Source organism: Drosophila kikkawai, chromosome X (assembly GCF_030179895.1).
Source record: "Drosophila kikkawai strain 14028-0561.14 chromosome X, DkikHiC1v2, whole genome shotgun sequence".
In the NCBI taxonomy this organism is placed as follows: Eukaryota; Metazoa; Arthropoda; class Insecta; order Diptera; family Drosophilidae; genus Drosophila; species Drosophila kikkawai.
In genome coordinates this window covers 22,225,134-22,252,369 of record NC_091733.1, presented here as the reverse complement: position 1 = coordinate 22,252,369, position 27,236 = coordinate 22,225,134, and the positions used below count along the sequence as shown (strand labels likewise).

The 27,236-nt window shown below is 44.3% G+C and overlaps 3 protein-coding genes across 6 annotated transcripts; 1 reads left to right on the top strand and 2 right to left on the bottom strand.

Moving 5' to 3' along the window:
• Positions 1-436: 436 nt before the first annotated feature.
• On the bottom strand, positions 437-5,046 carry LOC108084446 (lanC-like protein 3 homolog). Of its 3 annotated transcripts, XM_017180654.3 has the most exons (6): positions 4,600-5,040; positions 4,412-4,523; positions 4,216-4,357; positions 3,773-4,109; positions 3,569-3,701; positions 3,333-3,506 (listed from the first exon to the last, which is right to left on the bottom strand). In XM_017180654.3, the coding sequence occupies exons 1-6, from the start codon at positions 4,817-4,819 to the stop codon at positions 3,425-3,427; spliced, it is 1,026 nt and encodes a 341-aa protein (XP_017036143.1). In that variant the 5' UTR covers positions 4,820-5,040; the 3' UTR covers positions 3,333-3,424. The 3 variants fall into 3 exon arrangements, with proteins under 3 accessions (XP_070144222.1, XP_017036224.1, XP_017036143.1); XM_070288121.1 differs by lacking the exons at positions 3,333-3,506; positions 3,569-3,701; positions 3,773-4,109 and adding exons at positions 437-2,197; positions 2,307-2,370 and having other exon boundaries at positions 4,600-5,046; XM_017180735.3 differs by lacking the exons at positions 3,333-3,506; positions 3,569-3,701; positions 3,773-4,109; ... (1 more) ...; positions 4,412-4,523; positions 4,600-5,040 and adding exons at positions 437-2,197; positions 2,307-2,370; positions 2,434-2,642.
• Positions 5,047-5,306: 260 nt separating this feature from the next.
• Positions 5,307-6,356, bottom strand: Vago (vago). The gene is made up of 3 exons (XM_017180667.2): positions 6,182-6,356; positions 5,720-5,858; positions 5,307-5,658 (listed from the first exon to the last, which is right to left on the bottom strand). Exons 1-3 carry the CDS (start codon positions 6,261-6,263, stop codon positions 5,400-5,402), a joined length of 480 nt encoding a protein of 159 aa, XP_017036156.1. The 5' UTR covers positions 6,264-6,356; the 3' UTR covers positions 5,307-5,399.
• A 2,844-nt stretch (positions 6,357-9,200) lies between these two features.
• Positions 9,201-25,367, top strand: sev (receptor protein-tyrosine kinase sevenless). 2 transcript variants are annotated; one of them, XM_017180715.3, is made up of 12 exons: positions 9,201-9,280; positions 10,993-11,868; positions 16,919-16,993; positions 17,430-17,495; positions 17,575-17,973; positions 18,038-18,274; positions 18,342-18,670; positions 18,735-23,443; positions 23,510-23,787; positions 23,851-24,048; positions 24,121-24,560; positions 24,628-25,367. In XM_017180715.3, exons 2-12 carry the CDS (start codon positions 11,128-11,130, stop codon positions 24,941-24,943), a joined length of 7,788 nt encoding a protein of 2,595 aa, XP_017036204.1. In that variant the 5' UTR covers positions 9,201-9,280; positions 10,993-11,127; the 3' UTR covers positions 24,944-25,367. The 2 variants fall into 2 exon arrangements, with proteins under 2 accessions (XP_017036204.1, XP_017036202.1); XM_017180713.3 differs by having other exon boundaries at positions 17,557-17,973.
• The last annotated feature ends 1,869 nt before the right edge of the window (positions 25,368-27,236 follow it).

Below are 27,236 nucleotides of genomic sequence, written 5' to 3'. Positions count from 1 at the left end.
AGTGCAAGTAATGACACCTTATCTGAGAAACCTCCATATTTTGCTTAATGGGAGTTAAGATGTAGGTGTATGCTGATACCTTGATAAGCTGAGCCAAATTTTTAATCAATAATAAGCCGCAGAAACACTTGAGATTTTACATTGATTTACAAGGAATTACAAAACAATAAAGATAGAAGAGGGTTTAAAGGTTGCTTTAAGAAACCCAATAGCAAACCTTTTCTGCCTCACTCTTCTGAAAGAACCCCATGCATAACCATTCGTAATAATTGTACATATCTTTCTTTCTGTATAAAATAAGTACAATGATTTATTTTGATTCTCATTGACAATAGATTTAGAGCTCTTCGTGGATTACTCGTAGAGGTATAAAGCACATTATGCATGTAAGTATGTATGGTTTGTCTGTATATATATATATATATAAATATATATATACTATGTAGATGTCAGCGCAAATATATTATATATAGAATGTATGTGTATATGTATATAATATAGATTGTATATAAATATAATGTATTTGTAATATATGTCTGTGTATATATAAGTATCAATGTTTTTTTTTTGTTTGTTAAGTTAATTGCTTAGCGTAAAGCACAGAGAATTTTGATATGAGAATGGCTGTGAACATTCCTGCATGCATGAGGCCTCGGTCTCCAACTCCCACTCCAACTGCAGTCCCTCCTCCTCCAACTCCTCCTCCAACTCCAACACAAAGGCAACAATGAAAGAACTACGAAACGTAAAAATCATCGAAAAACAAGTGACTAGAATTGTGGTTTAACTCTCTCCCTGATTTGATTGAGCATTGATTCGGTGTCAAGTGCGTAAACCTAGTGAAAGACGTCCATAAACGGAAAGTAGGCCTGCTCCGGCTCCAGTAAATCCACCAGAAAGCAAACGGTGCCGGCCACACCCTCGTATAGGCTGTGCGGACGATCGGGTGTGCGGGCGCGTTGCTTGAATTCCGCATCCGTTAGCAGCTCCATGAACTTGTGAGCCCGGTATATGTACTTCACCTCATTGGTCAGCCGGAACAGAAGCAGGAACACATAGCCGCTGCCAGCAACGCCGTGGCAAATGCCCGGTCCCTTGCGCAGGAAGCCCTTCTTCCACACCAGATCGGCCGAGCGTCGCAGCGATTCCAAGTACTTCTCCTCTTTGAAAATCAAATAGGCCTTGGCCATTACGTAGACAGCGCCGGGAGCACCGTGACACCAATGCACCAGACGCTTTTCACGGCCCGAGCGCAGATCCTCCAAAGCCACGGGAAAATTACCCTCGTCGTCCTGCAGCTCGAGGAAGAAGTCAATCGAGCGCTTAATGTCGCGCAGCTCGGCGGCGGGCGCCGAAATGGGAACGGTGCGGAACCATGGGCTATCCAGCAGCATGTGCAGAATGGAGCACAGGCCGTGGGCAGCGCCCAGATACTCGGTACCATGGTACTGATACATCAACGGCAGCGGTGAGTGATTCATCTTGCTGTATTCCCGACCACTGGTCACTATTAGCTGGCAAATGGAGATCAGGTCGTCGTCGGTGATCTTCTTCTCGGGCAGCACATCGTTCAGCCAGTAGCAGCCGGATAGGTAGCCGGCACGTCCGACCAGCACCTCGTCGCAGCCGTATTTTGTGTGCATGAACTCCTTGCTGGACGGTATGCCCGACTTGAAGTCGGCCAGATCGTTGGACAGCTCCTCGGTGTCCTTGAGAGCCTGCGAGATGGCCGCGGAGACGGCATAGATGCCGGCATTGCCGCACAAAAACGAGTAACGCTCGGCGGAGCGCTTCTTGTACCGCTTGGCATTGGCCTTGGCGTTCCGGATGAAAGCGGAGGCATGTTCCAGGGCCGGATAAAGGTCACGTGTCTGCTCACAACTGGCCAGTTTCCAGAACATGAAGGCTATGCCGGCGTTGCCCACATACAGATCGCCGCGTTGATCGTCGTCGCCATTGGGATGACAGTGCTCCAGTATGGCGTCCACATAGGTGCAGATCAGGTTCTTGATGTGCTCCTCATCGCTGGCAAACGGTGTGCTCTCGCCGCCGGCGAAGTCGGGAAAGGGATTTTTCAAATAGCGACGCTCCATGTCGCTCTCTTGGACAGGATCTGTCCGCTCCTCCACTGACGATGTTGTCGTGGTCAACTGGTTAACTTTTGCTGGTGTTGGTGCTCGACTGGCAACGGCAGTTGCTGGGAAAAAAAAAACAGATGCCGGGGTTAAGAAATCGATTTGCCGGCTTTAAGGGCGCGGCCGGGCGTCTGGCCTCCTCCACCTCCTGTCTGCTCTGCCGGCACTCACCTGTCTCAGGTGCGAAGGGCAGTTTTCTAGCCTTCGACGAGTATCTCCTGGCGATAGGGCGAGCCTGCGGAAATTACGGATGTAATGCTAATCGTATTTCACAATATTTTCGAACAAACAAATTTACAATTGTTGATGGATGACGACGAGAGTGTCGACTGAGTGTGAGAAGTTGTCGGCCTTGGTAAAGGTTTGGAACCGTTGACACCTCGTGCACAGCCACCTGGATGCAGCAAACGGAGAATATCAAATTTGTATTTTTGGCCTGGCGAGAAACTACGAAAATTCCAATTGGACTCAAAATTGTCCTGGGCTCAATGTTGCTTGAAGCTCAGTGTGACCGCGCCGATAACGATAGAAACAGGAAACGGTAAATACCAATTAAATACTATCTTAACCAGGGATCGTAAGAGTTAAAATTCTTACGATAAAAATCATAAAATACAAGTTATGTATTAATTATATAGAAAAAAAAATGAAATAATACTTAAAATAAATAGTAAATATAAAAAATATATATACATTTTTATATAAAAATAGAATAATAACTTATTTTTTAAAAATAAAAAATTTTAAATAAAAATTATTTTCCAATTTTTACTTCAACTACTGCTGGATACCAACTCATCTTTAATTAATTTTTGTTATTTTTTATCTAAATAACTTTCAACCAATGAATTCAGTCAATTGCTGGTATTTTTTAATATCCTAAAATATTAAAAAAAATGTTTTTGTACATTTAAAAAACATATATTCAGTTAAATAAAAAATAACGCTGCTATTATAACAATTGGTAAAATACTACAAATACTGAGAAGTTAATGATGCTTATCGATAACCGATTAAAAAGCCAGGATTCAGGATCCATCTTTAAACTTGCGAATTTTGGCGCAATGCCACTTCCTTCTGTTCCTTGTTTTTTAACTCTTGTAATATATTTTATCCATAGCTTTTTCTACAAATATAAACTCTAGGAACTTGTTTTCTAATCCATTTCCCCCTCTTATCGTTGCACACAGCAAAATATACATGCTTAGCTCAAATTGCTTTATTTATAACAAGTTTTTAACTATTTATAATATATATATATCATAACATCACAAGTCCTTGTTCAGGCTTCACCGGCGCTGGCCACCGCCACTCAGGATGGAGACGATGCGGATGAAAATGTTCAACACATCCATGTAGATGGACATCGAGCTGCAAGCACAATTTACGGGATAATTAAAGAAGATTCGAACATTCTGGGGTGATCAACTCACGCATTAATGGGATCGAAGGGAGCATAGCCGTACTGCGGGTAGACCTCTGCCTTGCGCACCATCCTCTGGGTGTCGTACAGCAGGAAGCCGCTGAACAGGACTAGGCCGCCATACAATGACATGGAAGCCAGACCTGCAGGGAAGGAAAAGTAAAGGAAAATGTTCCCAAATATCCCATATTTCATGATGAAATTCAACACTTACCAGCACCCAGCATCGTGGTGGGCGGCAGCCACATGGAGGCCAGCGATGAGGCAAAGACCACGCCCAGACCAATGGCCAGAGGGCCGCCCATGTACAGGAACTTGTCGCTGGGGGCACACGCGGCGATAGTGGACAGGCCACCAACAATGCCGCCCGTATACAGGGCGGCACGTGTGAGGATCGGACCGCCCACAAAGCACAGCGGGGCAATTACGGCGCCCAGAATGGCGCAGTGCACAGCCCAGGCCAGGTGCTTGGCTCCCAAACCGGGTTGGTATTCAATGGAGCGGGCCACGGCACCGCTGCCAATGACTAGCGCCAGCGAAGCGAATGTGGCCTGTCCGAGGGAAGTGTCATGGATGTGGGAATTATGTTAGCTAGTGTGATTTTTGGCTTGGATAGAGTCTATTTTGGAGCCTCTTCTCCTTAGTTTTTTCACTCACCAAGAGACCGCCACGCGAGGCCAGCTCCAGAAGACGATGCGAACGAAAAACGGCAGCTGCCGAGGCTGCGGTCAGGAGACAGGAGCCGCCAAAGAAGGCATAGGTGCTCTGGATGCGATCCCTCACATACTGGGGCCACATGCTGAGGAAGAATAAATATTATTTAATTAAATAAGGAAATGCTAGCTGCACTCACATGGCATTGTCGGCAATGCTGGTCTGCTTGCCCAGACCCACGCCGTAGTAGCACAGAGCACCCAAGCCCACGGCTGCTGCTCCGGCAGCGGCGCCCTTGCCCATGGAGTATGCTGGAATACACAAGATATACACCCAGGTGATTACACAACGGAGACTAGCGAGGCAAGGTCGCCTGTATAACCTTACCATTGGCACCGGGCGGACCCATTAGCTTCTCCTTCAGGGTCGGAGCACGCAGCTCCTGAGCCTGCTGCTGCTGCACGGGAGCACGGCTGCGGACCGGACCACGGGCATAGGAGCGCACGAGGCCGAGGCTGGGCTTGGCCTTCAGCAGCTGCGAGGATTGAGCCAGGAGGCTGACACTGCCGGCCGGACGGGCGGCAGAGAGGGCAAGGCGCAGCAACATTGTGTTGTTGTGATGAAATTCGCGGACGCAACGGATTATCTACTTTGCGTGAGTGTTCTATGTGCTCCTTCGGATTTCGCTGAGGGGCAGTTGCTGCTATTCGTTTGTGACTTTAAATCCAATTTGCGTTGTTTGTTTGGTTTCAGAAAAACAAAATACAATTTCGTTTCGTAGCAAGTTCTAGCAATTCGATAGGGATGGCGATAGGCGATAAAAAACAATACAAAAAAGCGGAAATGCCATCACTGGCAAATAGCACTATCGATACAATTAATGTTTCGTCCGTAAAAACATCGACAAATCGATAGTGGAAACATCGTTCTTTTTGTCAGCGATGGCGATAAGGCGATATCGATGGCATACTTGTATATCGATAAGCCGAGACTAAAGTATCGATAGGTTGGCGCCTACTTTAAAAGTTAAATGGAAATGAGTTTAAGAGCTGATTTCATTGTTTCTCTAATTTTCTGGTGAAATTAAAACTGTGTTTTTTTTCAAGCTACCTTTTATTCCCATAATAATTACACATCTGCAGCTACAAACTAAACTAATCCTAAGAAGCTCTCTGCCACCTGTCCTTTCACACCTGATATTTGCGCACGGGCGCCGTGGGAGTCTCCGCCTGAAGCGGCCGTTGGCTAATCATAATCACCTCGGTGAGATGGGTATTCAGCAGGGAGCCGTATTGGTTGTAGGTGTTGGTCTGCTCCAACGTTCCTCCGGCATGCGTCTCGTAGCTCTTGCACTCGTACAGGGGACAGCAGCGCGGATAGTCCAGACCCGTTTCCTTGGGCGGAACTGGCTTGCAGTCGCCTTTCTTGAGATTTGGCACTTGGCAGCTGGTAAAAGGGGGTTAAATTATAAGGAGTTCCTTGATTTCCTAATTTAAATGAGACTCACCTGTCCTCCCAGAGCTGCAGTGTTCCCAGACACTGGACCCTGACGCACTGGCCCGGTCGTGTGAACACCTCACCCACATACAAGCTGTGGCCAGTTAGGGTATCCATACAGAATTGTGGATTATACAAATAAGACGGAGCTATTGGGGGAAAATTATTATAATATAATTATTAAAACAAAACTAAATAAAATTATATTATATTGTAATCCTACTTGGTCATTTTGGTTACTTTTTAATCTTTAGTAGTTATATTTTAACATATTTTCTATCCTTTAAATCACAAACATAACAAATTAAATTTAAAAAAACCCTTTATTGCTAAAATTATCTATATTTTAAATAAATCCCTTAAGATTTCAGTTCTTTCTTTTCTTGTCATTTGTATCTGCGTTGTATCTTGTATCTTTGTATCCGAATTCTGCAGCTGAACTATTTGAACTATCATTATCCTTGCTCCTTACAGCGATAGGGCAGCGATGCTGCCTGGCTCCCTCCGATGACGGTTAGTGATATTAGCAGGACAATGTACTTGGACTCTATCATCTTTCTGGGATATATCAAGAGATCGGCGGAGAGACGAGAAGAATAGAGAGAATGGCCCGACGTTTGCAAAGTTTAGCGCACAACTGAGGTCCGCGGTCAATCTTTTTCATTTCTATATTAAAAAAAAAAAACACTAAGTGCCAGTGTGTGAGTTCGCGAATCATTTGCGCGCTTTCTCTACAAATGAAATTAACAATTTTTATGGGTGTGTTGAGGCCCAGGGACAGTGCGTTTCATAAATAAATGAAATTACGAATTTAACAGATTTTTTTATAAGCAGCAAAACTAAATGTTTAAAATGAAGCAATGCATGAAAACAAACTTAGCATAAATAACTATTAAGCAAGGATATAAAAAAGATATAAAATGTGAATATTATTAAAACTTTAATAAATTTTAAAGCTTAAATAATCAGTTTTTCTTTCCTTTAGTAAAGTGTGGTAAATTGCTTATTAAATATTTGGCCAGACTTACTGCCTTGTTACGCACTGTACGATGCCGTGCTTATCGCCTGGCGGTAAGAACAACAACATTGATTCAGCGCAATATGCAAAAAGAAATAAAATATCGGTCTGACGTTGGTGTGTGTGTGCGTGTCCGTCTGACCTGTTGTCTATCAGCTCGTATATTCCCACTGTGAACAGTCGGGGTCGTGTTAATATATACCTCAATCTTCTTAAGTTCTTTGTAATCCTTTTCTGGTTCAAAAATCCTTATTAAATAGATTATATTTAACTTTAAATATAGAATCCAGGTAAGATTTATAAGTAAATCTTTTGTAATAGTATTCACTCCATTTTGACCGCTGCTGTGGATTTGTATCTGCGTGCTTGGCTCTTTGAAGTTCATTTTTGAAGAAATTGTTTATGTTTTGATTACGTTCGATGGAAGGTCTCTGACTACCAGCTCCCAGCAATTGGTTCACCACCAAGCATCCATTGCCATTATCACCATTAACCGGACAGTGGGGCACTGGGGCAGCGATGACTCACCGCCAGTGTATGTTTTCCTGAATAAAATACACCAAATTTTGCACTTCGTAATTTCGAGTCAGTTTTTACGATCTTATATATTTTGGAAATTTTAAAACACAACAAAAATTATAATTTGCTATAGGTTTCAAATCCCATCATTAATATTATTTAGATTTAAATTATGTATATCCTAAATGTAACTAAAATAGACTTTAAGAAACCCTAGCATCATCCTAGCAATGCACAAGTCTTCATTAGTTCAGCAAGTTGCTTACATTTTGTAAAATTCACTAAGCCTAGTCTTTTCCGGGGATTACCCCTTATTAAAATCTAATCCGGAATCTGATTTACACGTGAAGGCGGCCTGTGTAATAACCCATAACCCCAAAGTCGTTACGAATCCATTCAGAATTGCCGGCCAAATGCGATAAGCTCATCGTCATGTGTATGTGGCGTTGTCAGTTGGTGTCTAATCAATTCTAAAAATTCTTCAAAAGATTTCGAACGAAACTGATGATGAACCTGCCCGGTGTCCGCACGAGTGAAACTCTTGCAATGCTGCGGGGACACTGTTTCCGGCGGCCAAATCCCAGCCGGAAACGGAAACTGTCACACGAAAGCCTTGTTTACCTTTGCCACTTCACTTTGGGTAAGGACCGCCAGGGGTGGTCATCAAGCAGGGAAATGGCTTGCCTACTTTTCTCTGTTTCGGTTTAATCTCTCTGGTTCAATCTATAGAAATATTGTATATTTTTAAGCTCACCAAGTATTATTAATTATTTAACAAGAAATATGTGACTTGTATTTAATACATAAACAGGTATTATTAGTGTTTATTGATGTAAAATTGGAATTAATGTGTTAAGAATTTCAGGCGTAAAGAAAAACAATTGTTGGGCTTATTTAATTCTCTTAAAATTTAAATAGGTATTTAGGGGGTTTTTATAACTTTTTTCCCTAGATATTAACTTTCCAATTCAATATTTTTTTTTTGAAAATTTCTTCTTGCGTATTCCTGATTAAATTTAATTATTTTCAAGCTTCTACAGGAGCATGTGATCAATTAGCAGCAATAATAAATTTGTTGGTAATGTTAAAACTTAGTTCTCATAGTGATTCAGCTTTTTTTTGTTTAGTGAAGAATATAGCGGCAAAAAGCGGTCAAGCCACTTGATTTGGCCTAATCCTGACCGTATTATTATTTTTTTCTTTAATTTTAATATTTTCTAAAATTATTTAATTTATACTTTTATATATTATATGCACAATTTTAATTTTAATATTATTCTCAATATTTTATTATTCATTGGAGAATCGGAATAAATATAAGACAATCACAGGCTTGAACTTAAGAAACTAAAAAAGTTATTATTTTTTAAAATTATTTTAATATATTAATTATTAAATAATGAATTAATTAAATACTCAATTATTCTTAGATACAATTTTTTTTTATAAATTAAAATTTGAAAAAAAAACATAACTAAGTATTGTCAAATCAATTAGGTACCTATGATAACTTATAAAAAAAAATAATAATTAAAATAATAATAATAAAAAATCAATATAATAGATAAATGCAAATGAATAAAATAAATACGCGAGCCCAAATCCATTAAAATATACTTTTAAAATCATTATTATTTCAAGAGTATTCCCCCGATCAATGCGGAGGGCAACAGAGTTCAGAGTTGACCCGTTGAACTGGATAACTGGATGCAGTTCTTCTTTTATTTTAATGTATTTTGGGGGTGCCCTTGCCCGTGACGTGATCGTCAAAACGAAGCTTCATGGGTTTCCGAAGCCAACCGACTTGACTTGTTGATCGGTGATCGTTGCCTGGTGCTCGGCTTTCATCTCGTTTCTCCAACTGGGGGTTGGACTTGGACTTGGGTTTCGGTTTCGGCTTCGGTTGGGGCTTGGTTAAAAAGGCCGCCGCTCGCCGGCAAATCAGTTCTGCTCCGATCGCGCCACTGCGCAGTACGTATACGTAACGCGTGAGAATTCCGCTTAAAAATTCAGATATCAGCGGCATTTCGTCGAGTGAGTTGCGCTCTTTTTACTCTCACACTGAAAGCAGAAAAATATAAATAATATAAAATAATGACAAAAAAAAAAGAGGTGTAAAACCCCCTAAAAGGATATGAATCTTCCGTAAAAAGAAGCATTTCAATTTTGAATATAAATATTATATGAACAAAAATTCTCATATTTTTTTTTCGGTGTAAGATGAATATCTGAGGTTCCTAGCTTATGCAAAATATGTTAAATATTTTATTAAAAATATATTTGCCTTGTGATTTTCTGTTTAAAACTCATCGGGATTGTGTTAAATAATAGAGAAATATACAGAAATGACCTTAATTTTTTCCAGTGCCGTGTGGTGAAGTACTAGCTGTTAACTCGAGGCAACAACTGCAACAATAAAATGCAATTAAGCTGCTCAAATCAACAATAAATTGAATTAAACCGCGTCAACTGCGCTTAACAACTTCAACAACAAGCGTAGAGCGATACATGTGGGTGCGATTCTCCCTCTTTATCTCTCCAACTTCGGCTGATAAAAATCATGATAAATTATATAAATAATAATAATAACAAAACATCAACCCTTTTGACCCTTCCAGTAATTAATGCAAAACGCTGGCCGGCATTTGCATAAAGTTTCTCTGAATAACTTTGATGCAATTAATCCGCTGTGATCTACCATGTTTCCACTAGTTTATTTAATTTTATTTTCAATTTATTTTGCGTTCGTCGGGCGATTTAATTAACATTTTCTGTACTGCCACGCCACGCTGCTTGTTGTTCCTGGCAAATATGAAATTAAAGTGCAATTAACTAGGGGTTTTTTAAAATATGTTTTGTTTTCGTTGTTTTTTTTTGCGGCTGAAAGGGATTTTCGTTTGAAAGCGACTCGGCGCTTTGGTTTTTGCATCTTAATGAGGATAAATTTGTTATGCGGCTAGGATTTGTGTTTGTTGTTGTTTAAATAATACGTGACTTTATTGGCCCTGCTAATAGAAATGGTCCTGAGCCTGATCTCTGATCCTTATCTGTAAGCCACAATTGCTATATAAATTCTTTATAGAGAAACTTCAATTTTACTTGTCTAAAATATATACAAATCCCAGTTTACGAGGCTATAAAGAAATATTTACAAGGTTTTATATGTACATATATCATTTTCGTTGAGGGCTCTCAGTTCAGCTTTTAAATTGATAATAATAGGTTTTTAATTCTTAAGAACAGGTTTCCTTTTTACTTGGAATTAGTAATCAAATTCAAAAAGTTAATGAAAAATTAAATGAATTTATTAAAAAATATGTATTTTTACACAACAATTAAATTTTAAGCACGGGAGTGAGAGTTTTTAAGACAATAAAGTGGCTTTTCTGTCAGGCAACATTGTTGCCAGGTGTTGCTCAACATGTGCCTAGTAATATTTTTCTGGCAACATATGCCTATCAACCTTTTACGCCCTGTTAAATGCAAGTTTTTATAGGATTTTCGCCATTAATTAGAAATTTTTGGTGAAGGCTTGCTTGTTTTTAAGTTCTTAAATAAAATTAAGGCTTTCAGTTCAAAGTTGTTTTTGAAATAAAATCAATATGATAATTAGCTAATGCAGCTTACATTGGTTTTTTGACTTCTGAATTTCGCTTGTCTCGTTCTTTCAGTTTTTTGTTTGTTTTGTATTTTGTTTTTTTTTTTATTGACTTTAACGACCGATTCTGGTTTTCGGTTCGTTTCAGTTTCGTTCGGCGCTAAAATGTAAATTGGTTTGAGGAAAACACAGAACAAAAAAAGCAAAGACCGAACGATAGAAATTCGAGAATTTCGATTTTCGAATTGCGAACCCAAAGCAGCAACGAGGTGAAGGTCAAGCGATGACTATGTTCTGGCACAATGAGGATCAGCAGACAACGGATCAGCAACAACAAAAGTCAAAGACCGCCGCATCCACTGCCAATCCCGCCAAGCGACTAAACATTAGCTTCAATGTAAAGATTGCCGTGAATGTCAACACCAAGATGAGCACCACGCACATCAACCAGTCGCCGCAGCAGCAGCAGCAGCAGCAGCCCAACTCCAAGAGCACCTATTCACCCAGCAAGATCGTGGTGCAGCAACAGCATCACGGCGGCACCTTCGATCTCCGCCAGCAGCTAACCCGGTTGGGTCGTCAGCTAACCAGCGGCCAGGATGGTCATGGTGGCATATCCACGGTTCTTATTGTAAATCTCCTCCTGCTCATCTTGCTCTCCATCTGCTGTGACGTGTGCCGCTCCCATAACTACTCAGCTCCGCGCAACGGTCCCGAGCCCCTGAAGGAGCGGCAACTGGGCCTGCTACGTCCTAAGCTGGACAGCGATGTGGTGGAGAAGGTGGCTATCTGGCACAAGCATGCCGCCGCAGATCCGCCCAGCATCATTGAGGGAATAGCCACTTTAGGAAGCAGACTTATCACAGTGTCTCCTTCGGAGCAGGAGGAGGACAAGGAGCAGGGGCAGGAACAGGAACAGGAACAGGAACAGGAGCAGGTGCAGCTACAGCAGCATCAGGGCGTCGACGAGCGGATGATCCTTGAACGTGTTACCCGGGAATGTGTCCAGCGTTGCATTGTGGAGGTGAGTGGCCTTTATTTCTCACTAAATCGAATTAAATAAAGTTTAAAAATTAAAGAAAAAGTAAATATAAATGAATATAACCTAATTAAAATTAACATGTAATACTATATTGAATATTTCTTTGAAATTGGATGTGTCTTAATTGATTCCTTCTGTAAGTAGCTGGAAATCAAGACCTCAGTAAAACCATAAACTATTAAACCATTCATAAAATCAAGTTGGAAGAGTTGTTAAAGTAATTATTAAATAAAAAACTTCAAAATCGTTATAGGTTATATAATTATTTAACATTTATTTAAGTCTCAGGCGGAGCCTACGACGATCAGTCATCATTTGTCACCAAAGAAACTGACACTCGAACTCGTTGTACGAAATCTTTATCTCTAGTTTTGCATATGTCAACAACTATAATCAGCAAAAACAATTTTAAAAATAAAAAATAAGCCAAAATAAGTTAAAAAACTAACTGAACAAATAGAAAACAAAACGTTTTCGTCTTCAATGGCCTTCAAACATTTGCTAAATCATCACGTACCATGAAAGATACAAAAAAGTATCTTATGAGTATAGATACAAAAGAATCTTATAATTAGAGATACATATGTATCTTTAGGTGACACTCTTTTAAAATAAATAATTCCATATTTTCTGGGGAGCTCCTTGTTTTTATTATTAATATTCTTACCATAAAATAAAGCCGTCAAATATTTTTAAATTGCCTACAAAATAGATGATTAAAATAAGTCTAAGCTTTAACTCTAAAACTAGCTTTTTTTGCCATGTTCTAAAGTTCCTAGAAGCAAAAATTATTAAACTGTATTATTATTTCCTAAAATCCTTAGGTTTCTAAAGTAAAAATTGAAAAAATTTCAAAAGCAAACAATGTCGGAAAGCACTGTATTTAAAACCCAAATCAGATACATTGTTATCTCCTTTTTTGGGGGCGGGCTAATAGTTGCCTCCATTTACTCAAATAGAGCGTTCTTCTGGGCGGGCCCAACTCTTTTCAGACTTTACGGGCTGCGGTTAAACGCTCCCTCTCACGCAGACGCTAATTAAGTGATACTATGTGTGTGTAATTGAAGATCGTCAAGTCCGCTAATCACGGACTGGGCATCATGGACTGTGGGAGGTGGATGCAATGACATGGAATGCCTGGCCAGAGTTGACATTCCAATTTGCGGCATTCTGGATTAGAGTCGGTGGCATTATTTGGGTTAGTTCATCAGGTCTTTATTGCAATTTGCATATAGCAAGTGGGTTGCACATCGGGCGATGTCGCCGCCTGCCCTCATTCTGTTTGCATTAACTTTTACCTCCATTTAAATTAGTTTTCTATTATTTAATTTTATAGAATTTTTACATAATCTCCTTGCAGTTTACAGGATGAGTAATTAAAAATTTGAAAAAAGTGTAATTATGCAAGCGCTCGGCTACGATATACATTTTGTTTTGTTTATTCAGTAAATACCATATGTTGTTTAGGGCGAAAGTATATGTAGAAATTTAATTATTTTAGAAGCCATTTCATATTAAATAATTAAATTAGAAATATACAAAATGTATCAAATATTAGCTTGGCTTTAAAAAAATTAATATTCATTTGTTTTTTCCTTAAATTAAATTGTTTAAAAAATCCTAGACTAAAAACTTTAAAGTCTATTTCTATCTCTCTCTAAAATACTCAGCTTACAGCGGCAAACGATAGATGGCGCTGGTTAGAGTGATGGGCTCAAGTTCGATGATGATAATCAGTATATATTTCGCTGAACAAAGCGTTTTGTTTACTCAAAACTGTGTTAGTGTGTGGCATCAGCATTTATGCATCCATATATGGTATGCATATATGTACATATGCGTGTGTAGCGGGAGTAAGCTGCATGTTAATCAGTGGCTCCGACTTGCACTTCATTCATTAGCAGAGCGCCATGGTCGACACCCGACACCCGACACCCGACACCCGACAACCGGATTGCCAATTAAAATTAATGATAACCCAGCGATATCTGTGATTGCTATCAATGAGCTGGCAAGAATAGAGATTGGATCGGGAATGGGGGAATAGCCGGGTATTATTGTTGTAATTAATGCCAGCGGCAGTTTAGGACTTGAACAAAGTCTTTAATTTCACAGGTTAGTCTTAGTTATTAGGGTCTTTAAATGGTTTCTTAAAAATTGATATAAGTATATTTGACAGGTTCCTAGTCGAGTATGTTATATGTTTAATATGTACTTTTTGTTTAAAATTAAATTTTTATATTTTATTTGAAGACATTCCCTTGTAAAAATATTGAGATATTTCCCAAAAACTGCAGGGAAATAGTTTTAATATTTTATTTTATTAAAGTAAAACCTTAAAGGTTAACTTTAATTTTTACTTTTAGTTCTAAATGTTATATCTAAATTTTTAATATATTTCATTTATGCAAAAAAACGTATTAATAATTTGATTTAATTATTTTAAATTTTTATTTTAAATTTTCATAATTCTTTTCAATATTTTCCCTTTAATTTAATTTAATTTTATATTCTAAACGCTTCAAATATTTATTTTCAAGACATTTTCCAGCACAAATATTAAATAATTCCCCCCGACAACCCACATGGGAATTCCGTTAATCATGTTAATTAATCATTTAATTATGACCAAACGCCGGTTGGAAATTAAAGCCAATTAGAATAATGTTAAATGTTAAAAAGTTACGCATAATTGTCGTTTCGTTTATTCAAGTTCCGCTTGTACTTAGCCTCGTAGTGACTTCAACTAATCATTTAAGCCGCTGGGCTGGGCCACTTATCCCCCGGTCTGGCTAGACCAAATTAGAGCAAACCTCCGTGTTCCAATCGGCAACTGGATTTCGCATAACCCAGAAAGGCGATGCTGCCTGGTGGCGAACAAAAGAAATTTCATTAAGATGTTTTGCCTTGCCTTATTCTCGCATCGAGAGCGAGCTAAATGTTTAGCCAATTTATGTGTGCTCGCATATGTAGGTGGACCCACAATTGGGGTCAGATTAATAGGACTATCTGGGGGTTTTAATGGATTTGAAATGAATTTTATATTGAATTCAAATTCTTATACTTTTTAGGCAAAGTTTTGAGATATATTTAAATATATTTGTTATTACACAACCTTTAGTTTTGGAAAAAGTAAATTAATTACGTTTTTTGTTTATGTACCAAGGCTAAAATATAGCATTTCCTTTGTTCTTTATAATAACATATAATTTACATATATTTTAATTCTTAAATTATTAGTTTTCTTGTCTTAAATGAACCAATAAATATAATTAAAATACTGTTAACGCTAAATGTATTCAATAAAAAAACATTTTTAGGCACTAAGCAGAGAGAACTTCATATTTTAATAATACTTATTATCTATTAAATTTACATTTTATATTACTATTATTATATATTTTTCCTATTTTAAAACTTTTGGTTTTTAATTCATATTTTTTTATTACTTACAAAATATAATAATTTTAAATATTTAAAAAAAACAAAAAGCTATTCTAAATGTAACCTCTACTGTAAGCGCACACAAGTGTATTTTCTTTTGGCTCGGTTTTCCAGAGCCTGACGGCAACAACAACAATGGCACAATAATGGTGTCAATAACACACCGCCCTGTGTATATATGTATATGTGTGTGTGTGGGTCGGTTTCCGAGTTAATGTAATAGAAATTGTACAACAAAAGATGAGCAATGACGACACGAAAGCCCCCAATGCCAATTAGTCCCGGGCCTCAGGCTCAGGCCCTCTTCTCGTCTTGTTCTCAGTTCTCCGTTCTCCGTTCTCGGTTCTCAGTTCACAGTTCTCGCTTCCCCTCCAGTGAAAGAGAGACCAAGAGAGAGGGAACTCGAGAGCTATTTCTGTTTGTGAAAAAGCCAATCAAGCTAAATTAATAAAATATTACGTAGAATTCTAAATTAAATTGACGCATGTGCGCAAAAAGAAAAAAAAAAGAGAAAAGGAAAGTACAAACAAACAGCAGAGTAGAGCAAAAAGGCACTCATGTGGATGGATGCTGGGGAGATGGTAAAGAAATCCGTTTGCTGGAGGGGAATCCCCTTGGTAATTGCTAGTCCATTTAGCAGCACAATTAACAAAGTTTGCCATTTTAAGGAGTTTCTAATTGGTTCAGAGAGTGCTGGCTCCCAAAAGGACTAAACTGCGTTTTAAGCACATGTTTTCTCAAAGGATTCCTCCTCAAAAAAAAAAAAAAAAAAATAGTAGGAATAAATAAAATATATACTCAACTGGGAGTAGAGTGTAACCTACATACTTTTAACTGGGAATTATCTTGTAATTAAAGGACTTTCCGAGCTTTGAGTTTAGGTGAAGGAGTCACTGCCCTATAAAATGATATTACAAATACATTTCTTTCCCCCAAAAGATTCGCAGCTTAATCTTAAATTAAGCATTTATATTTTATTACTGACTTGAGTTTTTTTGTTCATCATAAATTTATGTTACACTTCAGGTTTTTTAATAGCAGAGTTAGGCCTCACTTAATATGAACATCATTGGCTTAGACTACAATTCTTCGACTCTTCAACTGGCTTTGGGTTTTTTTGCTTGTATTTTTTTGCATGGTTGACCCCGTTTTATTGCCGAGTCTTCGTCTTAACCCTTGGCTGGCCAAGGTCCAAGCCAATTGATACAGACTCCGCAGATATGTATATCTCAAAGCTCACGTGCCAAAGATAAAACTCGTTTCGCTCAAATATCAAATTTTGTTTGCTTAAATTTATGCATCGGTTCTCGGAGACGGAGATTGAGACGGCGTTGGAGACACAAATAAAAATGTGATATAAACAAGCGCGAGCTATGTTTATGCTATATGCGATATAGAGACTCTCCCAGCTCTCCCTGCTCCCTGCTCCCCAATGATAATTAATTGAGGAGACGCTCGGCTGGCATTGGCCCAGAATTCTCATGGGGACTATGTATTGTCATCCGACGATGTGGTCACAAAACCAGCCGCAACTTCCGTTCCCACCAAAAAAAAAAAAAAGGAGTGCTAATTGCTTTCACATTTTTAGGAGGATCTGTTTCTGGACGAGTTCGGTATCCAGTGCGGGAAGGCGGACAACAGCGAGAAGTGCTACAAGACGAGAGTGAGTATGGGGATTACTTATTTTACTTTCCTTTGTTTTTTTATGGTTTTTTGGGTTTAGGTAACTTGACACTGGTTGGTCTGGGCTTCAGTTGGACACAAACTCAAAGTGCATGATTCTTAGCCAGTCCTTTTCCCGCTCCAGGCAGCTGAGGAAGCCCTCGAACAGGATCGACAGGTTGTTCGTTTTGTTTATGCTGCTGGATTGTCTTTTCCACGAGGGCGGTTTGACTCTCAGGGGTAGTTGGGCCATTGCAAGAGTCTGGATTTTCGTACTCTGAGATTTACAAGGGTGTGCTATGTGGTTAAATTTCAATTAATTCAAAAAATGATAAATAAAGCTAAGGGAATCTGTTTTAAAATAGAATAAAAGGGATCATTAAGGGATATTAATTTCCAATCTCTTTTTTTATTATTATTTTCCTGCTTTTTCTCAGTGCACGAAGGGCTGTGCACAGTGGTATCGCGCCCTCAAGGAGCTGGAGCCCTGCCAGGAGGCCTGTGTGAGTTTTATAACCTTTCTCGTACTCCTTCTCCAGTGTGAGTCTTGTTTTCCCCCTCCAGCTTTCCCTGCAATTTCAGCCCTATGACATGCCCTGCATAGGTGCCTGCGAGATGGCCCAGCGGGACTATTGGCACCTCCAGCGGCTGGCCATTAGCTCCATGGTGGAGCGAACACAGCCGCAACTAGAGCGGGCACCGCGTCCCGATGGACAGACGCCGCCGTTGACCATACGCTGGGCAATGCATTTTCCAGAGCATTATCTGGCCAGCAGGCCTTTTAATATACAATATCAGTATGTGGAGCATCAGGGGGAGGAAGAGGAGCAGGATCAGAAGCAGCAGGATCAGCAGGAGCAGCAGAATCAAGAGCATGATGAAGAAAAGGGCAGCACCTGGTTCAACTTGGCGGACTACGACTGCGACGAGTACTATGTCTGTGAGATTCTCGAGGCTCTGATACCCTACACTCAGTACAGAGTAAGTTTGCAGTTGGAATAACCGAGGATAGCTTTCCAAGATGAACACTCCTCTCCTGGCACAGTTCCGCTTCGAGTTGCCCTTTGGCGAGGACAGCGACGAGGTGCTCTACTCTCCGCCTACGCCAGCCTATCAAACGCCGCCAGAGGGAGCTCCCATCTCGCCGCCGGTCATTGAGCATCTGCTGGCCATGGATAATGGCCATCTGGCGGTGCACTGGCACCCTGGACGCTTCACCAATGGACCCATCGAGGGCTATAGACTGCGTTTGAGTTCGGAGGGAAATCGCATCCAGGAACAGGTGAGTGTATTTTAATCCTTTTAAGATCTTCGGGTTCCTCTTGACCTATTTCCGAAATTGAGGTTAGCTGGTGCCGGTTTCCCGTGGTAGCCACATCTTTGCCCATCTTCTGGCTGGCACCAACTACACGCTGGAGTTGACGATGATCAACAAGCAGGGTGAGGGTCCCGTGGCCAAGGCTTGGGCTGAGACACAGCTTCTGCCCAACGAGAAGCCAGTGAAGGATCTAACCGAGGCTGTGCTCCTGGTGGGACGGAGGAGGGTCGTCTGGCAGTCGCTGGAGCCGGCAGGCGAGAGCTCCACGATCTATCAGTCGCAGGAGGAGCTGGCCGATGTGGCCTGGTCGCAGCAGAATCAACAGTTGTGGCTTCTAGATGTCCATGGGGACTTGCGCAGGTAACTCCTCCTCTCTCTATTACTCTCTTGAATCCTTAATCCTTTTTCTTTACTCCTCTTTCAGTCTGAAGGTGGAGGCTGGACAGATGATACGTCCCGCCCAGAAACTGCAACTGGTTTTGGGAAATATCACTGCAATCAAAGGAGGACAATGGTTACCCCGCCGACTGACCTACGACTGGCAGCATCTGCGTCTATACTTCGCCCTAGATCTCCTTGAGGGGAACCGCTCCACCTCACAGTTGGTCAGCACGGATTTGGAGGGTGGCACAGCGGAGACACTAGGCGGTTCTCTTCAGCTGCCCGTGGAGCAGATGGAGGTGGATGCCCTGAATGGTTGGCTCTTTTGGCGGGACGAGGAGGGTCTGTGGCGCCAAGACCTGCAGGGTAGGCATAGACATCGTCTGTTAAGGATCAGGCAGCCGGGTTGGTTCGTCCTACGTCCCCAGCACTGGCTTATACGCCTCCTGTTGCCCCAGGAGGAGGAGGCGGAGAACAAGTTCCTCGAGCTGAGCTATGATGGTGCCTTTAAACAATCCCTCCCTCGGAATGGTTCCTCCTCCTTTGCCTGGACCAGCTTCGCCATGCTGGGCAGCTCGTGGCTGCTGCCCGAGAAGGACAACCTGGTCCTGATGAGTGGAACGGCTCTGGCCGCCTCCTGGCCCCTGAAGAACCTGCCCGACTGCTGGGCAGTGATGCTTTTGGTGGGGGAAACTCAACCCCTGGCGAGCTTTGGTGGCGGAGGAGGCAGACCCCATCGGTTGAGGGCTCGAGTTGGCGCCCAGGCGGCAAAGATCTCGTGGCGGGAGCCTTTTCGCAATCCCTACCAATCGGCGGACATGGCCCGCGGCTGGAGCTATGAGCTGGAGGTCCTGGACGTGGCCAGCCAGAGTGCCTTTAGCATCCGGAACATACGCGGACCCTTCTTTGGCCTGCAGCGCCTTCAACCGGACAATCTCTACCAGCTGAGGGTGCGGGCCATCAGTGCCGATGGCGGGGAGCCTGGCGTTTGGACAGAACCGCTGGCGGCACGCACGTGGCCACTGGGACCCCACCGCCTGCGCTGGGCCAGCCGGAGCGGCGGCAGGCTTCTGGTCACCGACGAACTGGGCGAGCGGTCTGAACTGCAGGCATTACGGTTGCAGGATCAGCCCGGGGCCATGACCATGGTCAACGAGAGCATCGGCTACTATGTGAGCGGCGGCGCTGGGCTGCTGCACTGCGTCAATTTCCTGCACAGCCAGACAGGAGCGGGCTGTCCCCTGGCGGAGCCACTGCGTCATGTGGGCTCCATAACCTACGACTGGCGGGGCGGGCGACTGTACTGGACGGATCTGGCCAGGAACTGTGTGGTGCGCATGGATCCCTGGTCAGGTCGGCGCGACCTGCTGCCCATCTTCGAGGCTCGCTCCCTGGCCATGGACTCGCGGCAGGGTCACCTCTACTATGCCACCGGCTCCCAGCTGGCCCGGCATGGAGCCACACCCGAGGAGGCGGTGTCCTACTATCGAGTGAGCGGGTTGGAGGGCAGCATTGCCTCCTTTGTGCTGGACACGCAGCAGGAGCAGCTCTACTGGCTGGTGGGCAGTGCCTCAGCCTCGTCCTTGAGCTTGTATCGGGCTCCCTTAACTCCTGGAGGAGGCCTCGGCGCCGATGGAGCCGAGCTGCTGCGGCAGGTAAAGGGCGTGACTGTCGGCCAGAGGGTCATCCCGCAGAGCCTTCAGCTGCTGAGGCCGCTGGGTGCTCTCCTCTGGCTGGAGCAGAGCGGTCGCAGGGCGCGTTTGGTTCGTCTGACGTCGCCCCAAGATTCCATGGAGCTGCCGGCGCCTAACGAAGCCTCTCCCGCCTCCGCCTTGCAGTTGCTGGACCAACAATCTCCTCCAGCTCCGGACAGCGGTGTGGTGCCCTTGACCGTGGCCCCGGATAGCGTGCGCCTGGACGATGGCCACTGGGATGATTTCCATGTCCGCTGGCAACCCTCCACGTCGGCGGGCAACCACAGTGTCTCGTACAGGGTACTCCTTGAGTTTGGCCAGCGCTTGCAGACCCTCGACCTGACCACGCCCTTTGCCCGGCTCACCCAGCTGCCGCAGGCTCAGCTCCAGCTGAGGATCAGCATCACGCCGCGCACAGCCTGGCGGAGTGGCGTTACTACGCGCGTCCAGCTCACCACGCCCCCGGCGGCACCAACGCAGCCCCGCCGCTTGCGGGTGTTCGTGGAGCGACTCTCGGCCCCGCTTCTGGAGGCCAACGTAAGCGCCGTCCTTCGCTGGGACACCCCCGAACAGGGCCAGGGTCAGGAGGCACCTGCCCAGGCTCTGGAGTATCATATCAGCTGCTGGCTGGGCACGGAGCTGCACGAGGAGCTGCGCCTCAACCAGAGTGCTTTGGAGGCTCGCGTGGAGCACCTGCAGCCGGATCAGACATACCACTTCCAGGTGGAGGCCCGCGTGGCCGCCACAGGAGCAGCAGCTGGTGCCGCTAGCCATGCCCTACATGTGGCTCCCGAGGTGCAGGCTGTGCCGAGGATACTCTACGCCAATGCGGAATTCATCGGGGAGCTGGACCTAGACACGAGGAGTCGCCGGCGACTGGTGCACACGGCCAGTCCCGTGGAGCATCTGGCGGTGATGGAGGGCGAGCAGCGTCTGCTGTGGGTCAACGAGCATGTGGAGCTGTTGACCCATGTGCCGGGCGCAGCTCCGGCCAAGCTGGCAAGGATGCGAGCCGAGGTCCTGGCCCTGGCTGTGGACTGGGTGCAGCGCATAGTCTACTGGGCGGAACTGGATGTCAACCAGGGATCGGCAGTGATCTATGGCCTGAACCTGTGCCACTTCGAGGGCAAGATCCTGCAGGGCCAGAGGCTATGGAGCACGTCCAGGGGTCGCCTGCTAAAAGATCTGGTGGCCCTGCCCAGTGCCCGTTCGCTGATCTGGCTGGAGTACGACCAGTCGTTGCCCAGGAATGGCTCATTGAGCGGTCGAAATCTCACCAATGGCGCCGAGCTGCATCTGGGCTCGACGGTCCAACCTTTGATACGCCTGCATGCTGGGAGCCTAGAACCTGGGGCGGAAACCCTCAACCTAGTGGACCAGCAGGGCAGGTTGTGTGTCTACGACGTGGCCCGGCAGCTGTGCACGGCCAGCAGTGCTCTGCGGGCACAGCTGGGCCTGCTGGGAGATGACTCCATCTCGGGCCAGCTGGCCCAAGACTCGGGCTACTTGTACACCTTAAAGAATGGCAGCATCCGGGCCTATGGCCGGCGAAGACAGCAGCTTGAGTACATGGTGGAGCTGGAGCCGGAGGAGGTGCGTCTGCTGGAGGCCCACAACTACCAAGCGTATCCCTCCAAAAGCTGCTTGCTGCTGCCGGCAGCTGCTGCTAATCCTGGAGGATCTTTGCTGGAGAAGGCAGCAGAGTGCGAGGAGCAGGGATGTAGCCTCAAGTTGCCACAGATTTTGGCCTCCAGCGAGTGCCTGATGCCCATTCCCGGGGTTAGCTATCAATTGAATTTGACTCTTCTCAAAGATCAGGAGTTAGAATCTTCCAAATCCTCTCTGGGACACTGGCAACTTAGTGCTGGGGATACCCTGACTATTACTGGACTCCTGCCCTTCACTCGCTACCGCTTGGACGGCATCATTAGTAGCTACTACCAGAAGAGGCTTGCTCTGCCCAGTAGAGTAATGACATCCGTGGAGCTCCTGACTGCCGCAGGCACTCCTTCGGCGCCCAGGAACTTTAGTGTTAGGGTGCTGAGTCCCAGCGAACTGGAGGTGAGCTGGTTACCACCTGAGAGACTGCGCAGCGAGAGTGTCTATTACACGCTTCATTGGCAAAGGGAAGGCGAGGAGGAGGAAGAGGATCTCGAGAAGGATCAAGTGCAGTCACGTCGCCTGGAGAAGGCAGGCAGCCATCGGCTGGCGGGCATCAGGCCAGGAACCGGCTATCGCCTTTGGGTCCAGGCCCATGCCACACCCACAAAGACCAACACCACTGGCCGGTTGCATGTCCGCAGCTTTGCTCAGCTTCCAGATCTGCAGCTTCTGGAAGTGGGACCCTACTCGCTTAGCCTCACCTGGCCGGGTACACCGGATCCCCTGGCATCGCTGCTCCTCGAGTGCCGTTCACCCAGCGAGCAGCTGCGTCGGAATGTGGTGGGCAACTACTCCCGAATGGTACTGGAACCGCTGCAGCCGCGAACTCGCTACCAGTGTCGCCTGCTCCTGGGCTATGCGGCCACCCAGGGAGCTCCGCTCTACCCGAGCTCCATGGTGAACTACGAGACACTGGGCGATGCGCCCAGTCAGCCGGGTAAGCCGCAATTGGAGCATATTGCCGAGGAGGTCTTCCGGGTGACTTGGACAGCGGCACGGGGCAATGGAGCACCCATTGTCCTGTACAATCTGGAGGCCTTGCAGGCCCGAAGCGATAATCGCCGACGGAGGCGTCGCAGGCGACGGAATAGCGATGGTTCTGTGGAGCAGCTGCCGTGGGCCGAGGAGCCTGTGGTGGTGGAGGATCATTGGCTGGACTATTGCAACACCACTGAGCTGAGCTGCATTGTGCGGAGCCTGCACTCGAGCAGGTTGCTCCTGTTCCGGGTGAGAGCACGCAGCCAGGAGCATGGCTGGGGTCCTTGGAGCGAGGAGAGTGAGAGGGTGGCCGAACCCTTTGTGTCGCCAGAGAAACGAGGATCCCTGGTCCTGGCCATTATTGCCCCAGCGGCCATTGTATCCAGCTGCGTCCTGGCTCTGGTCCTCGTGCGAAAGGGTAGGGAATCTCTTCAGAAATCCTTAACTGATTTTGGCTTTAATCCACATTTTTTCCAACTTCCAGTCCAAAAGCGCCGCCTGCGCGCCAAGAAGCTACTCCAGCAGAGCCGTCCCAGCATCTGGAGCAATCTCTCCACGCTGCAGTCGCAGCAGCAACTAATGGCGGCCAGGAATCGTGCCTTCTCCACGACGCTGAGTGACGCAGACATTGCCCTGCTGCCGCAAATCAACTGGAGTCAGCTAAAACTCCTCCGCTTCCTGGGCAGTGGAGCCTTTGGCGAGGTCTACGAGGGCCAGCTGCAGACGGAGGATGCCAAGGAACCACAGCGGGTTGCCATCAAGGTGTGTTATGTCCGGTTTCCTAGCAAGGTGTAGGTGGTCTAAACCGTAGCTCATCCCCCACAGAGTCTGCGCAAGGGCGCCAGCGAGTTCGCGGAGCTGCTCCAGGAGGCCCAACTGATGAGCAACTTCAAGCACGAGAACATCGTCTGCCTGGTGGGGATTTGCTTTGACACCGAGTCCATCTCGCTGATCATGGAGCACATGGAGGCCGGGGATCTGCTTAGCTACCTGCGTGCCGCCAGAGCCACCATCAGTGGCCAGGTGAGTGCTGAGTTCCAATTCTTGATAAGCTCCCGTCTTCCGTCTCCCTTTCTAATCTTAGTGTTCCTTTAGGATCCTGGACTATCGCTCTCCGAGCTGCTGGCCATGTGCTTAGATGTGGCCAATGGCTGCAGTTACCTGGAGGACATGCACTTTGTCCACCGCGACCTGGCCTGTCGCAACTGTCTGGTGACGGAGGCAGGATCAGGATCCTTAACGGATCGCCGGCGCACGGTAAAGATTGGGGACTTTGGCCTGGCCAGGGACATTTACAAGAGCGACTATTACCGCAAGGAGGGCGAGGGCCTCCTGCCCGTCCGCTGGATGTCACCGGAGAGCCTGGTTGATGGAGTCTTTACCACCCAATCGGATGTGTGGGCCTTCGGGGTGCTCTGCTGGGAGATCCTCACGCTCGGCCAGCAGCCTTACGCAGCCAGGAACAACTTTGAGGTGCTGGCCCATGTCAAGGAGGGCGGTCGCCTCCAGCAGCCGGCCATCTGTCCGGAAAAGCTGTGGGTATTCCATGACTTTTCATAACTGGTTTTATTAACTTGTATTTTCCCTGGTAATCCCATTTAGTTATGCTCTCCTCCTGCTCTGCTGGCGCACGGATCCTTGGGAGCGACCCAGCTTCCGGCGCTGCTACAACACCCTCCATGCCCTTAGCACCGATCTCCGACGCAGCCAGATGGTGGCGGAGGCTGTGACCAACTCCAAGCCGGAGCCCAAGGTTCGTTTCGATGGGGAGGTGTTGGAGGATTCTCCAGGGAATCGTGATAGGGATCAGCCGGAGGAGAACCTTGCCCTGCGGGTGGTGGAGAGTAGTTCTACTAGCAAACCTAATCCCCTCAAGGATCAGAAACTGTATGCCAACGAGGGCGTGTCCCGGCTGTAAGGGGTATTCAGTCTCCGTCTATCCAAAAAAATCGATTTACATAGCTTACGATAGCTTTCCGATTAATCTTAAGTCTAAGTTTAATTTGTAACACAAAATGGCACAAGAATGTTTTGAGTGTAAGGAAATAATTAAAATAATAGTAATAATAATATTTTAATAAATATATTAAAATAATAATAATTAAAAATAAATAAGACAATAAACAAAATGGTCCAACAAGAAACTGAATTTGTTACAAAATAGCTTGATTCATGTGATTATCGATAACATAATAATAATTAGTAAGCTAGGTCTATATATTCGTTATTTTAAAGTTTTCTGATGAATATATATGAGAAATTAGAAGGAGCTAAAGATAAGGAAATAAATAAAACACTACTTTTGGGTTTATATACCTTTATTACTGTATAGTATTTACACGATTAATACGATATTTTTCGATATGTACCATTTTGATATATTAATTTTACATTATTTTTTTTAATATAACTATTAATGATGTATCATTTTGACATTTTTCCTTAAATAATTAATTTTATTTTTTGAAGGTATAGCGAAAAAATATAAAATTGGACCCAAGATCATTAAATTTCCACTGTTAGAGCCCCGTCCTTATTTATTTATTTATCTCGGTTTTATTATCGTTTTAATTTGATTTGATTACATTTATTATGCTTAATTTTATTGAATTTTCCGTGAGATTTTTAATGGGCCTAGCCAGGAAAAGTTTCACTCGGCGGCCTTTATTTTTCTCATTTTCCTTTGTGTTTCCTTTTCGCGCGACAACAAAGTTAAAACAAAAGTGGAGAAGGAAAACAATCAAATTAAATGTAAGAACGTTGGTGGAAAAGTTTAGCGATACTATGGAAAGGCGGTGTGATGAGGGCTATAAATAGAGCCGGGCTTAGCAAAAGGTTCTCCGAAGGTCGTCCACGAAAGCAACCCCCAGGAAACGCACGCAGGCACGCAGGCATGCACGCACGCACAGGACTCCGCGGGCCTCAAGGACTCCCACATGCACACGCACGTTCACTTACAAACATGCAGATTTGTCAAATGTTTTGACAAACTTTTTCGTCCTTACACAAAAGCCGCGCGAAGGAGGATAAATCAAAAATTGTAAATAGCAGCACATAAATCGATTACCTCGCTCTCCTCCTTGGTTAACCCACGAAGAACGGAACATAAATAAACCATTTTTAATATGCGAATAAGCAGCTTTAGAGTTACCCTCACATGGGGTAGCCTTGCATTTCTATATTTTATATATTTAATATAGAAAATATAAATATATAAAAAATTTAAATTCCCCTAAAAAGGCATTGCCATATAATTTTTATCTGGCAATTTCCTTTTGTAGCTTAGTTTTGGGGCCCTTTAAAAGCCATAATTATATATGAAATACCTTTATAAAAATTTAACTTTTTATCATTAACATTAAACTAAATTTATTCCCTAAGTAAGAGTCCTATAAATTCGTGATAGAACAACCCAAGAAGCAGCTTCTTTTTCCTCTTTGGATTGGTTTCTTCCAGCTACCCGCCTTTTACTGGCTCTTGGTGAAACGGTAGCTGGCTTCAAGGTGACTTGCCATTGATTTCGCTTATTATTATGGCAGATTTTTTTCTACTTTCTTTTTTTTATTTGCATTCACCCTCTTTTTTCTGCGAGGTAAGTAGGTGCTCTTTGAGCCCTGTGGGGCGCGGCAAGGATTTAATTTTATTGCCCCCGGGACCGTCGCCACCGTTGACTTATTGTGCTGATATGATTAAGTGGTTCGCTGGTTCCGAGCCGCTGACTTTGTCGGCTTTATGACAAGTGCAGGAGATCCAGGGAATGGAAAGAGGTAGCTACAAGTCCCCTGGCTTTGGTATGGCTCTGGCATGTCCCCGGCTTTTGTCAGTCGATAAGATGCAACATTTTGATAGATACATTTGCCTAGCAACATTTAGCTAGCAACAATTTCTTGGGTACTGTGCCATAGAGCATATTATTATATATATATTTTAAGGGATATTGAGAAAATAAATTAGTTATTAATTTTATACTACTATTTATAAATTTATACTAATTTTTTTCTGTTTATTTCTTTCTTAACTCCCCTTTAAGATAGTTTGCCCCAAAGTAGGCAACGCTTTTTAACAGCCCCTTTCCGGGTATTCAGTAGCAATTCTTCCCCTTTAAAGATATACTCCCCCCGTTTAAATTTCATTTTGATTCGTTTTGATTTCATTTCCTTGTCCGCAGCTCCGTACACCTCGAAAGTTTAGTCCCCCCGCCGACTGACACA